Raw genomic sequence first — 12,674 nt, forward strand, 5'->3', positions numbered from 1 at the left:
CTCTTATCAGCTGGATGCTTCACTCTCCACTCTAGTCCTCTGTGGCTATGTCACTGACTCTGGGCCCAAGAGTCCCCAGGTCTTGCCACACTGCTGAGTAATCCTTTTGCATCCCACCCTGATATCCTTACAACTGATTGGCTGAACACATCAGATAACATCATGGGGGATGATTACATCATCACATAACTGCCAAACCACTGAGATTCAGGACCCAACCAAGGTGACACATAACTTTGGGGTCACAATTCAATCCATGACAAAGGTCTAATTTTTGTTTTTTGTTTTACCTTGTATACATTCATTAATCAACTGTTGTTGCTATGTGCTGTTGAATCCGTTCCAACTCTTAGCAACCCTGTTTAGGGTTTCCAAGGCATTTTAATCTTTGTGGGAGTTGAAAGCCTCATCTTTCTCCTGCAGATTGGCTAGTGGGTTTGGATCACGGACCTTGTGGTTCTCAGTCCAGTACTTATCATATGGAGCCATTGTGCTCCTTCATTAATCAACTAGTATATTTGGGAGCCCTGGTGTGGCATTGCTGGATAGAGCATTGGACCACGAGGACTGTTTGAACTGCTAGCTCGGCATTTCAAACCTACCAGCTGCTCCTCAGAAACCCTATACAGGACCACTATGAGCCAGGACCAACTTGATGGCACTTAACAACAGGAAGTATGTAATTAGCACCACAAAGGAGCTCTGGGAGCATAGTGGGTTATGAATCGAGCTGCTAACCACAAGGTCAGCAGTTTGAAGCTTACCAGCCATTCCACAGAAGATGAAGCTTTCTGCTCCTGTAAAGCTTTACAGCCTTGGAAACCCAGGCTTGCTGTGAGTTGGAACACATTCCATGGCACACCACCACCACTAGTGAGCTGCAACAACCTGTTATGGGGACAGTGATACCCAAGACCAAACCCACTGCCAGCAAGTTGATTCCAACTTGGAGCAACCCTGTATTGGGTTTCCAACACGGTAAATCACCTACAGAAGCTGACATCCTCACTTGTTTCCTGCCCAGCAGCTGGTGGGCAGGTTTAAACTAGTTAGCCATCCAACACCACTGGGCTCCTTAAGGCAAGGATCATAGTAGAGAAAGAGGAGTAACTGTCACAGGAATTATTAATAATCAATTAAAGGAGCAATTGGAACAGCAGCCATTCTCTTGCTGAAACATGAATAGTGAGTTAACTGTGGTTGTAGTGACAGGGAGAGAACAATTGAGATCATGCTAATGGCTCATCAGGGGGAGAAATTGAAAGGATGGAATGAGCAGTTTACATTACAAAGGGATTATTTGAGCGCTGCTTCAGTGTGGTTATGAGGGAAGGTCAACCTGGAGACAGAAGAGATGATAACCATGGAGCTGTCTAGGTCATCCATCTGAGGTGGGGGCAGGGGAGGCGGAGCTTAGGCAAGCACTGTGGCAGCAAGACACTGCCGAGAACAGACATGTTCTGGCCCTGCTTAGCGTCAGTTGATAAAAAGGGAATGCAATGAGACAAGACTAAATAAACCAAGAGCCCTGGGCAGTTGTCACAGACTAAAAGTGAGTCTTGAAGTCATTGGAACCTTGGCTTAAAGTACCCATTGCTTCACTTTTGACTAGTGTTGGGCCACCCTGTAGGAAATAAGACTGGTGGAAGGTGTGTGTGTGTGTGTGTGTGTGTGTGTGTGTGTGTGTGTGTGAGTGAAAGAGAGAGAGGTGAGGAAGTGGGGAGAGAGACAGAGGGATGGAAAATAAATCCTGTGATAGGCAGGTCTGTTGAGAAGAATAAGTCCATGACATCTAATAAACCCTTCATGGTTGCACATTTACAGAGCACACACACTCATACACAAGTCCAGCTTTTACCAGCTGCTTTAGGATCTATAAAAATCATGGTATCTATAGCCATCAAGGAGCATCTGGACAACAGTCAATATTTCAGTTGTCTCATTTGTTCCAATATTATCCTTTACAGCATTTTTCCTACAATCCAGACCTAGTCAGGAATCATGTATTTCATTTATTAATTGTACATTAGAAAGGCAAAGAGGGAAAGAATAAGAGGAAACAGGTCAGGCCTCAATCATTAGATGCCAAATCTGCAGATTCAGTCAGCTATTGATCAAAAATATTCAGAAGGGAAAAAAAGAAAACAACAAACAATTGTTCAAAGCAACCCCTCAAAGGCTAAGAGGGATCATTTACATTGTATTGGAGTCCTGGTGTGGCACTGTAGGATAAGCACTTGAGCATAACATTAGTTTGAACCACAAGGTTGGTGGTTCAAACTCACCATCCACTCCTCAGAAATCATATACAGGGTCACTATGAGTTGGAACCGATTCGATGGCATTTAACAAGTATTTAAGGTAAACTAATCAAGCCAGATCCACTGTGTAGAGACTGTTCCGAATCACAACTTACCCTACAGGACAGAGTAGAACTGATCATTTGGGTTTCTGAGATATGGAAGCAGACAGACTGGCTCATCTTTCTTTAGCAGACTAGCTGGTGGGTTTGAACCCCAGCTTTTTAGTCAGCAGTTCAATGCTTACCCAACCACACCACCAGGAATTCTTTTATAGGTAATCTAGAGATGGTTTAAAGTATATATAAGAAAGTACATAGATTATAGGCAAAATCCTGCTATTTTATATAGGGGACTTATACACCTGTGTATTTGTGTATCTACATGGGTGCTGCAGGAGGACTGTATTGATGAATCTGGGTTAAGGGTGTAGGGAGTGATCTGTAGTATTCTTGTCATTTTGTTTGTAAGTTTTCAATTATTTCAAAACAAAAGCTTTTAAAACTTGACTAATAATGTCACCAAGAGGCAGTTGTTCGAACAGAACCATGGGAACACTGAATGGTTTAAAATTAAGAAAGGTGTGCAACTGGGTTGTATTATTTCACCATACTTATTCAAACTGTGTGCTGAGCAAATAATACGAGAAACTGGGTTCTATGAAGAAAAACATGGCATCAGGATTGGAGGAAGACTCATTAATAACCTGAATGATATGACCTTGCTTGCTGAAAGTGAAGCGGACATCAAATACTTAGTGATGAAGATCAAAGAGCACACCTTTGGTATAGATTGCATCTCAATATAAAGAAAACAAAAATCCTCACCACTGGACCAATAAACAATATTCTTATCAATGGAGAAAAGATTGAAGTTGTCAAGGACTTCATTCTTCTTGGATCAACTATCAACACTCATGGAAGCAGCAGTCAAGAAATCAAATGACGTATTGCATTAGGCAAATCTGCTGCACAAGACCTTTATAAAGTGTTGAAGAGCAAAGATGTCAGCTTGAAGACTAAGGTGCGACTGATCCAAGCCATGGTGTTTTCAATAACCTCATATGCATGTGAAAGCTGGACAGTGAATAAGGAAGACCATAGAAGAAATGATGCTTTTGAGTTATGGTGTTGGAGGAAAGTATTGAAAGTGCCATGGGCTGCCAAAAGAACCAACAGATCTGTGTTGGAAGAAGTGCAGCCAGAATGCTCCTTGGAGACCAGGATGTTAAAACTTCATCTCTCATGCTTTGGACATATTGTCAGGAGGGACCAGTTGCTGGAGAAGGATATCATATTTGGTAAGGTAGAGGGTCAGAGAAAAAGAGGAAGACCACCAGCAAGATGGATTGGCAAAGTGGCAGCATCAATGGGCTCAAGCGTGGCAAAAATAGTGAGGTTGGCCTAGGATCGGGCAGTGTTTCGTTCTGCTGGGCCTAAGGTTGCTATGAGTGGGTATCGACTCGATGGCACCTAACAACAACAATAAGGTCACATCATCACACTGTGTACTCTTTGTGTGACTTCTACAGAGCTCTTCATCCTCGTAAGACCAGGCACACTTGCCTCCTACACTGCATCCACTGTGCTTTCTTCTTATTCCTCAAACAAGCCAAGTTATTCCTACCTTTGGGCACTTAATTTTGAGCTTCATGTGATTGGCTGCTTCTTGTCCTTTAGTGCTTACCTGAAATGCCATTTCCAAAGAGAACATCCATGCAAACTGAAGTAATAATGACCCAACCACTTTCTTTCTTTTTATTTTAATTATTTACCTAGACCCAACACTAACTGATAATTTGGTTTGTCTGTCTTATTCAGAAATCCATCCCTAGCACCCAAAATAAAAACTGGTACTTGGTAAGTACTCAAAACAATTTTCTGAATGGATGAACTAATCTAAATGTTCAGAAATTGTTGTTGTTGTGAAGTGCCATCGAGTCGATTCCAACCCATAGCGACCCTGTATAGGGTTTCTGAGGAACAACTGGTGAGCCACCAACCTTGCAGTTCAAACAGCTTTGCAATCTGACACATTAACTCACAGTGCCACACTAGGATTCCAGAAATATAGAGAGTCATTAAAAATGACAGTGCCTTATGGATATGGTTTATGCAGAAGAATGAAACAAAACATCAATCAGGGGAGATATCCTCAAAGAGAAAACCTTGACCCTGCATCAGAATATAAGGAATCCTGGTGGCTGTATAGATTACACGTTGGACTGCTAACTACAAGGTCAGCCATTCCCATTTACTAGCCGCTCCACCAGAGAAAGATGAGACTTTCTGCGCCCATAAAGATTTACATTCAGTCTCAGAAACCCTATGCATGGTCGCTATGAGTCAAAACCAACTCTACGGCACACTGCCACCACCACCACCTCCGAATACTGATGTATATTTATATCCTTTAAGTCAATACAAATGTTCAAGGCTATATAAAATTTTTGCTATATTTGTTCTTCTAATAAACATTTCTGATAAACTATGAAGCACCTACATGGATTATGTTGATTAAAAGAACATCTGTTGTCAACAAAACCATATATACACGATTATTCCAATTATATAAGAAGTAAGAGTATTAAAATAAGACAGAAAGGAAAAATACAAAAATAATAACTTTTAAGGAAATTGAATTAGGAGTAATTTTTTCTTTTTCAACTTTTTAATATTTTGTTCTACAATTTTTCTAATTAAAAAATAGTTTTAAGTAAAAAAAATGTTGTTGTTAAATGCCGTTGAGTTGGTTCTGACTCATAGCGACCCTGTATAGGGTTTTCAAGGAGCAACTGGTGAGCTTGAACAACAGACCTTGTGGTTCAAAGTGACTTTGCAGTCCAGCACATTAATCCACAACACCACACCAGGACTTTTATAACAAAATGTTTATGAAACTGGGAATATAGTTTAGAGACTCCCGGTGTGGGGCTGTTGGAATAAGTACTGCACTACTAACCTCAGTGTTGGCAGTTCAAATCTAACAGCTGCTCCTCGGAAACCCTTTAGAGGGTCATTATGAGTCAGAACTGACTTGATGGCATTTAACAACAAAAATGTAGTTTGGAGAGAAGAACTTTCTTGAATTTGGCATGCCTGGTGAGATTTTAGGGGAGTAATGGCTCCACTTTCACCTTAAGAAGCTCTAGTAGTGTAGTGGTTACGAATCAGGCTGCAAACCGCAAGGTCAGCAGTTCGAAGCTACCAGCTGCTCCGCGGGAGAAAGATGATGTTTTCTGCTCCCATAAAGATTTACAGCCTCGGAAACCCTGTTCAGGGTCACTATGGGTCGGAACTGACTCGACATCACTTAACAACAACAACAGTGGTAATCAGTCTTGGCTTTGAAAAGGTTGGTAAGACTTTTAAGAATGGACCAATAGGTTGAAACAAAGATAGGGAAGAAGCAGCTACCACATACGAGACTATGAAGAAACAGGTCTAACTGAATGGCATGCATATGTTTGGGGAAGAGCAGAAAATGAGATAGCACAGTGAGATGGCGTCACAATTAGAAGACTTTCACAATTGGGCCAAGAAGTTTAGGCTAGAAGTTGAAATAAGGGGCAATTTATTGATCAAAGGGGAAATATAATAGCATGAGAGTTTTAGGAAAATCTTTCTGTGCAGGGAGTAAAACAGAGCTGGCAATTACAAAGTGGACTTCACTGTCCATCTGGTGTCTGGGGCAGATACCAGAATCCATCTCAGGTCTGCTCCACTCTGCAGGGACAGCTGTAGAACTGTATTCATCCAGCCCTCCAGTCAGGCATTACTAATCAATCAGTACTGGGGAATAAAATGTAACTGCTTTCTGCATATTTGTCTTATCAGAGAAAGAAAAGGTGGGAAAGAGGAAGAGAAGAGAAAAGGTGAAGGACATGAAAAGAACTAGGGTTTTAATAGTTCTGGGAACATGAAAAAGAATACTGGATCTGGAGGTGTTTGGTTTTTTTTTTTTTGTCTTATATTTGTAAGTCTGTGTTTTATTAGGGCCAGAAAGAAGATAACTGTTTGACATACCTTTTCTTCGGTATTAGTTGTCATAAAAATGTTTAGCTTACTCTTACCGAGCCTTTGTCAACTGATGAACACTTTCTAGGCATTTGTTTTAAATATATAGATTTTTTAGATATTTAATAAGCCGTGAGCACAGTAACTCCAAGAAATAATGTGAAAAAAAAAAAATTCTCACCATATTTGGATGCACCTGCTCTGTCCACTTGTAGGAGTTAAGTTGTCAGAATATGTTAAGCCACTACTTTTGGTTTTTTAAAAAAAGGTTTTGTTTTCTGTTGTTTTTAAGAGCTGTTTTTAGATTGCAAAATAGCAAACAAAATTAAAAATAAAATGAAATTGCCTCATCCTCTTGGGGGAAGATGGAGCTTCTACTTTGTCAGCATGTGGGCTGCAAGCAGAACAGAATGTTTATCTTCGCTGTATGCTGAACACAGAAAATAGAGTGTGTAATAGACAAAGTCCTTCTTTAAGGAACTTCTCACAAAAGGGAAAACATAAATCTACTGGCAAAGCAACTCTCCTTTGGAGGCTACTATTTCTTGGATGGGTCTGAGAACACTGTTGCTTAAATACATAAAATTCCATTTCTGTCTGCTTGATTGATTCAAAGAGACCTCCAATTACATTTTCATTCAGGGTTTGATTGCTGTAACCAGTGACAGTTGAATTTTTATTGACATAGCTTTGTTTTTTGTTTTTTTCATGTTCTATCGTTTGTGATTAAGAGCTTACAAGACCCTATGAAAAAAGTAGTTGAGAAAGAAGAAAGGAAAAAGATCACCCAGCAAAAATGTTCAGAGGCAGCTGCGGCAGAGGAGCCGAATCAGTAAGTCTTGTGCTACTTTAGGCAAAGTCTTCCTTCTCATAGGTTAGGGCAGCTCAGTCCACGTCTAGTGGGGGTTCAGACACAGGGAAATTGACTTACTCCCTCACTTATCAAGGTTGTTGTTGTTGTGTGCCATGGAGTCGGTTCCGACTCATAGCAATCCTGTACAGGGTTTCTGAGGCTGTAAATCTTTATGGGAGCAGAAAGCCTCATCTTTCTCCCGCAGAACAGCTGGTAGTTTTGAACTGCTGACCTTGAGGTTCACAGCCCAATTCATAACCACCACGCTACCAGAGCTGCTTACTTATCAATGTAGTTGTGTTCAAATCAAGTCAGAAACTCCTCAGCACATATTTCTGGTGAACCCTGACTCATTCAACCCAATTAAAGACCCATTTCTGAGGTACTTAGAAAGGACATATTTGTTAGGAGTTAACTGGGACAAATGTGCCCAGCTCTCCCTGGCCCTCTGCCTTGTGGCCTCAGTCCCAATTCCCACTCTCTGGGCTTCTGGATCCTCTCTGGCTCTTTTTCACCATCACCTATATAGTAATGTCCTGGAGAGCAAATCCCCTGGTTTCCTCTCATATAAAGAGATAACCTATAAAATCACCTTGGAACACATAAAGTACTGAAGCATTATTATACAAAAGTGGTAGGTCTACCATGGAGCTTCAAGAAGTCCATGGGGAAATGTAATGAAAAGATAATGGAATTTTTCCACAAAAATTTTGAAGCCCCCTGGTATATATTTATAACAAAAAATTTGCCATTTCAAAAATGTTTACAAGTATAATTCAGTGACATTGAGTACTTGTTGTACTAACAGAGGAAATGTCTGTGAAATCTATGAAATCCCAGATTAGTTGTGAATGCAGAAAGTGACTGCTCTACCTTAAGAAGGCACCCCCCAGTCATTTTAAATACTGAGAGGGGCTTTTTATATATCTAACACACAGTTCCTAATCTTTGTACAGCAGGAAGAAAGCCTAATTGTGAATCTGTGCCATCTTTCTATCTGCAGGACTTCATCTTGACACTGGCTGGCCTGGGGAAGCAAAATAGATTATTTTACCTCCATTTAAGGACCCTTGGTAGTGTAGTGGGTTACACGGTGGGCTGCTAACCACAAGGTCAGCAGTTCAAATCTACTAGCCACTCCACGGGAGAAAGATGAGACTTTCTGCTCTCATAAAGATTTACAGCCTCGGAAACCTATGCAGGGTAGCTATGAATCAGAACCAACTCCAAGGCACACCACCACTGTCACCTCCATTTACTCTTTCCACACACACAACCTTATGATAATCTTATGATAAATCAGAAGTATCTTTTCCCATGCTTCTAAATAAAGTCTCAGATGCACTTTTTGTCCCACAAAAAATATTGACTGCCAATGGAACCCTTTTTAATTTAAAATTAATGACTAGAAAATTTCTTTGGGGGAGAACAAAAACAAGTTTTTAGAGCATGAAAAAATTATAGCATGTGATCTGAATTCTAGGACAATCGACTCTTTGAGAGAGAACCAGTTGAACTTAATCCTGGCAGTTGTAATAATATTAGCTAGCTTTTTGTGTGTACCTACCACATGCTAGGCACAATGCTTGGTGTTTGATTTCTTTCAACTCTCATGATAACCCTCAACTGTAGTCAGTGTAGGTGTTACTGTATGTGTGTCTCTCAGTGTGGTAGTGAAGACTCACAGAGGTTCAGGGACTGCCCACAGCTACTTGGGTCTTAGGGGAGCGCAGAATGAGTCCCATAACCTTCTTTCCCCATATAAATTAATGTCGTCACAATGAAGCAGTAGCCATTAATCTGAAGGGACTACTTAAGATTATCTTTTGACTAATTTTAATAATTTCAGATTTATCAAATATTTTAGTACTTTCTTTCTAAAAGCTCAGTAAGTGTAACCCAGTAATTATTTTAAATGACGATTAAAATTTAATAAGAATATTATCTAGAAGCATCCTGTAAGGTAAGGCACTAATGAGTCTCAGAGCAGTAATGTGTCTCTGTTCTCAAAGATACTGCTGTTGCTGTTATTACGTGTCTTAAGTCAGTTCTGATTCAAACGGACCCTGTATAGGGTTTCTGAGGAATGGCTGGTGGGTTTGAACTGCGAACTTGTGGTTAGCAGTCCAGTCCTGATCCTACAGCAATGAGAAGAGTCAAATAGGTGATTTTCTATCTGGGTTTGAAAGTGATCCTGCATTCAACCTCCTATAACACCAGGAACTGGGATAAACATCTTCATGGACATCAGTTCATTACTGTGTTTTATAAAGAGATAACTACTTATCACAGTTATACCTAACTACCCACCAAGATATTTACAGAATATATATTTTATGATCAAATGAAATCCATACACTGAGATGCCACTAACCAAACTTTGGACAGAAGAAAGACAGCCAGTTTATTTCTTCTTCAGAAAATATATCGTATATAAACGACCATTTGTTACCCCTTCATCTGTGTGTGTGTATTGTTATTGTTATTGTTGTTGTTGCTACAAGTGAAGTAATAGATATTATACTGAAAGTTTGGTTTATCATAAATATACTGTTTTCAGAATTTGATTACTAAACATCTTTTTTATTATTTTAAGGTTAATTTCATTAGCGGATGAAAACCAGAGCAAGGAGTCCTCTAGTTTTACAAGTAAGTTTTGATTTTATTTATAATTTCTTCTGAAATACTACTTAATACTTTTTTTCGTGTGTTCCTCATAGGTCTTTTCTTCTTTTCCAATCCAGAAAGGGCCATATGAATTTATTTCTTATAACTGCAATTTTAAATTTCCGGATATGATATCATTTTTCAGAGAGGGTGTGTGTTTTGAACCAGAAAATGCCATGATTAGTCACATTAGCTGCATTCCTTCAGAGGAGCATGCACAGTTGAAATCTAACAAAAAGTTATTTCTTTGTTTGTTTCAACTTTTTATTGTGAATTGAGTGAAGACGTACAGATATAATCATCAGCTTTACATTCAACAAATCATACATGCTTTGTTTCATCTCAATGGTTATAATCCCCTCCTTGAAACAATAGCTATCCCATTTCCTCCCTGTAGTTCCTACTTCAATTCCACCCACCTTCCCATCCCTTCTCAACTTTGTCCACAGGAAAATGTTGCCCTTTTGATTTTGAATCTTATCTTACTAGTGTTGTTGTCCCCACCTATAAATCTTATCTACTGCTTGGCTGAAAATTGGACTGTGAGGGTGAATTCCTTTCTAGACTTGAAGGGTGGTTCAGGGTCATTGTGTCAGGTTCCTCTAGTCTTTTTCTGACCAGTAAACCCAGTCTTTTTTTTTTTTTTTTTTTTAAGTTTTGTTCCACATTTTCTCCCACTCTATCTGGGACCCTCTAGTGTAATCCCTTTCAGAACCGTTGGTAGTGGTAGCTGAGCACTCTAGTTCTTCTGGTGTCAGAGTCGTGGAGACTGATGTTCACCCAGTCCATTGGTCCACTGAACTAATGGAGTCCAAGCCTCTTCAGTTCTTACCACTTTCCTTTCTTCCGTACATGGAGAAACCTCTAGCTGTACCTGGAACAGCCACTCATGAGCTTTCTTTTCACAATAAATTATCAAATTTTTGCTATTTCTATTATTAGCTGTAACTTTTGTTTTGGTTTTAGAGATAGTTTTCTCGCAGAAATAGTTTTAATTATTATTTTGCGTAAGTTGGGTTTTTGGTGACCTGTGGAGTTGGTTGGGTGTTGGCTTCTTGTTGAAACTAGATGGAGAATGCTGAGCTCAGACCCTGATCTTCCAGGTGACTCCTGGTACCAGATTCTTCAGGTTACTTGAACCTTGTGCCTTAAGGAATGGGACTAGAGCACTGCTGGGTGATGCAATGTGCTGTAAAGGCCTTAGCAGTGATTTCTGAATCCTTCCAGTTTTCTCAGTCATTCCTCTTCTTAGAAAGAGTCAGAAGGGTATGGAAAATGATGTTTGGACTGTGATGTAATATTGAGCCTCACATTGGGACTCAAAATCCTTAGGTACTTAAGAAAAATAAAAAATTAAAGACCTATGATGAGAACTAAAATTGGCCCAACCCTCTGCTGAGCTTGGTCCTCAGTGGGGCACTTCTGCCACTGGCCTGGCTTACCCTTTTCTATGGCACCCTTTTAGGGAGACAAGGGTGGCAACGTAGATCCAAGATCTTCCCTTATCCATCCTTCTCCTTCACACTCTCCTCCTGAGCTTCCTCCCCACTCTTCAAACCACTGATTTCATCTACTTTCTTCTTTCCCACTTTCCTCCTTTATTTCCCTTCCACGTTTCACCAGAAAAATCCAAACCATTTTGCCTCAAAGCTTTGCCTTCATGTTATCTGTTTATGCATATGTGCCATCAGTCACAGTATCATGTATTTGTTCATTTGCTCAACAGATGTTCATTGTGAACCACTTCTGTCAAGCCCAGTAGTGGGTCTGGGGGATATAGTGTGTGGCACAGCAGACATACTCAGACACTTCCATGTTGGGGATTAGAGTTTAAAGAGGAAGCAGATGTTAATCTAATAATTAAGAAGTGGTTGGACAACTCCAAACTGGACAAGAACTACAAGTGAGAAGTGCCGGGCTAGGGGCAGGTGTGACAGGGAGACTTCATCTGTTTGAGAGTATCAGGTACCTAGCTAAGTGAAGTCCTATTTATTGTAAGACCTGTCAAAGCAAAAGAAACAGCCTTGAAGGCAACTGCTTGTGGTCCCTGGGTGGTGCGCTCACTTATTAATTGAAAAATTAATGATTCAGGTCTGCCCAGAGGTGCCTTGGAAAACAGACCTGACGATCTACTTCTGAAAAATCAGCCATTAAAACCATCTGGTGCTTGGCTATCTTTTGAATCTTGGTTTCCCTGGCATAGCATTATAAAATAGACATTTGAGGGGAGAGAAAGGAATAGCCAGAAATAACATCATAGAAATCTTGTAAGTCCGTCTTCTGCCTATAACTGATCGGAATACCTAAAATGGGGCTACAACGTGCCCAGTGAAGGAGGCTTCCTGCAGCACCCCTGAATTACATAGGACCATAGGTGGAATCCTGAACCCCATCCAGAATCTTCTGAGGTGGTAAATTTCCACTTGAAAGGACAAGCAGAGCACCCTGGAGCAGCTAGAAGAACAGAAGATACTTCTTAAAAAAAAAATACCGAAAAGGAAAAATACAAAACAATATAGGCAGTCCGACTGATTACTACAAGAACAAGCAAGTTGCTTGCCCAGGAGACATCAAGGCAAGTAGTCAGGTCCCCTAAGGGCAAACCCCCTTCCAAGACTAAGACTCAATGGGACTACATGCTCTGATTGGTGACCATGTTTGTCACTGATAAGGGGAAGTGAGGGAAAAACAGCAATGAAGCTGCGAGCTAAACCCTACAATTTTCAATAGACTCCAGAGAACCTGGGTGGAGACCTGGTTGGCCAACAGTGTGCCAAGACCTGGGGACTCTTGGGCCCAGAGTCAGGGACATAGCCATAGAGGACTAGAGTGGAGAGT

The 12,674-nt window shown here is 40.4% G+C and overlaps 1 protein-coding gene across 6 annotated transcripts in view; it reads left to right on the plus strand.

The window, feature by feature from the left end:
* The window catches only part of ICA1 (islet cell autoantigen 1, 69kDa), a 203,924-nt gene that overhangs the window by 162,794 nt on the left and 28,456 nt on the right, over positions 1 to 12,674 (plus strand). For all 6 annotated transcript variants that reach the window (XM_006834254.1, XM_006834252.1, XM_006834251.1 and 3 more), the window contains 2 exons: positions 7,048 to 7,148; positions 9,766 to 9,818. In XM_006834254.1, the coding sequence (XP_006834317.1) occupies positions 7,048 to 7,148; positions 9,766 to 9,818 (154 nt within the window). The remainder of the gene's footprint in view (positions 1 to 7,047; positions 7,149 to 9,765; positions 9,819 to 12,674) is intronic.

This window comes from Chrysochloris asiatica, unplaced genomic scaffold (genome assembly GCF_000296735.1).
Source record: "Chrysochloris asiatica unplaced genomic scaffold, ChrAsi1.0 scaffold00010, whole genome shotgun sequence".
NCBI lineage: Eukaryota > Metazoa > Chordata > Mammalia > Afrosoricida > Chrysochloridae > Chrysochloris > Chrysochloris asiatica.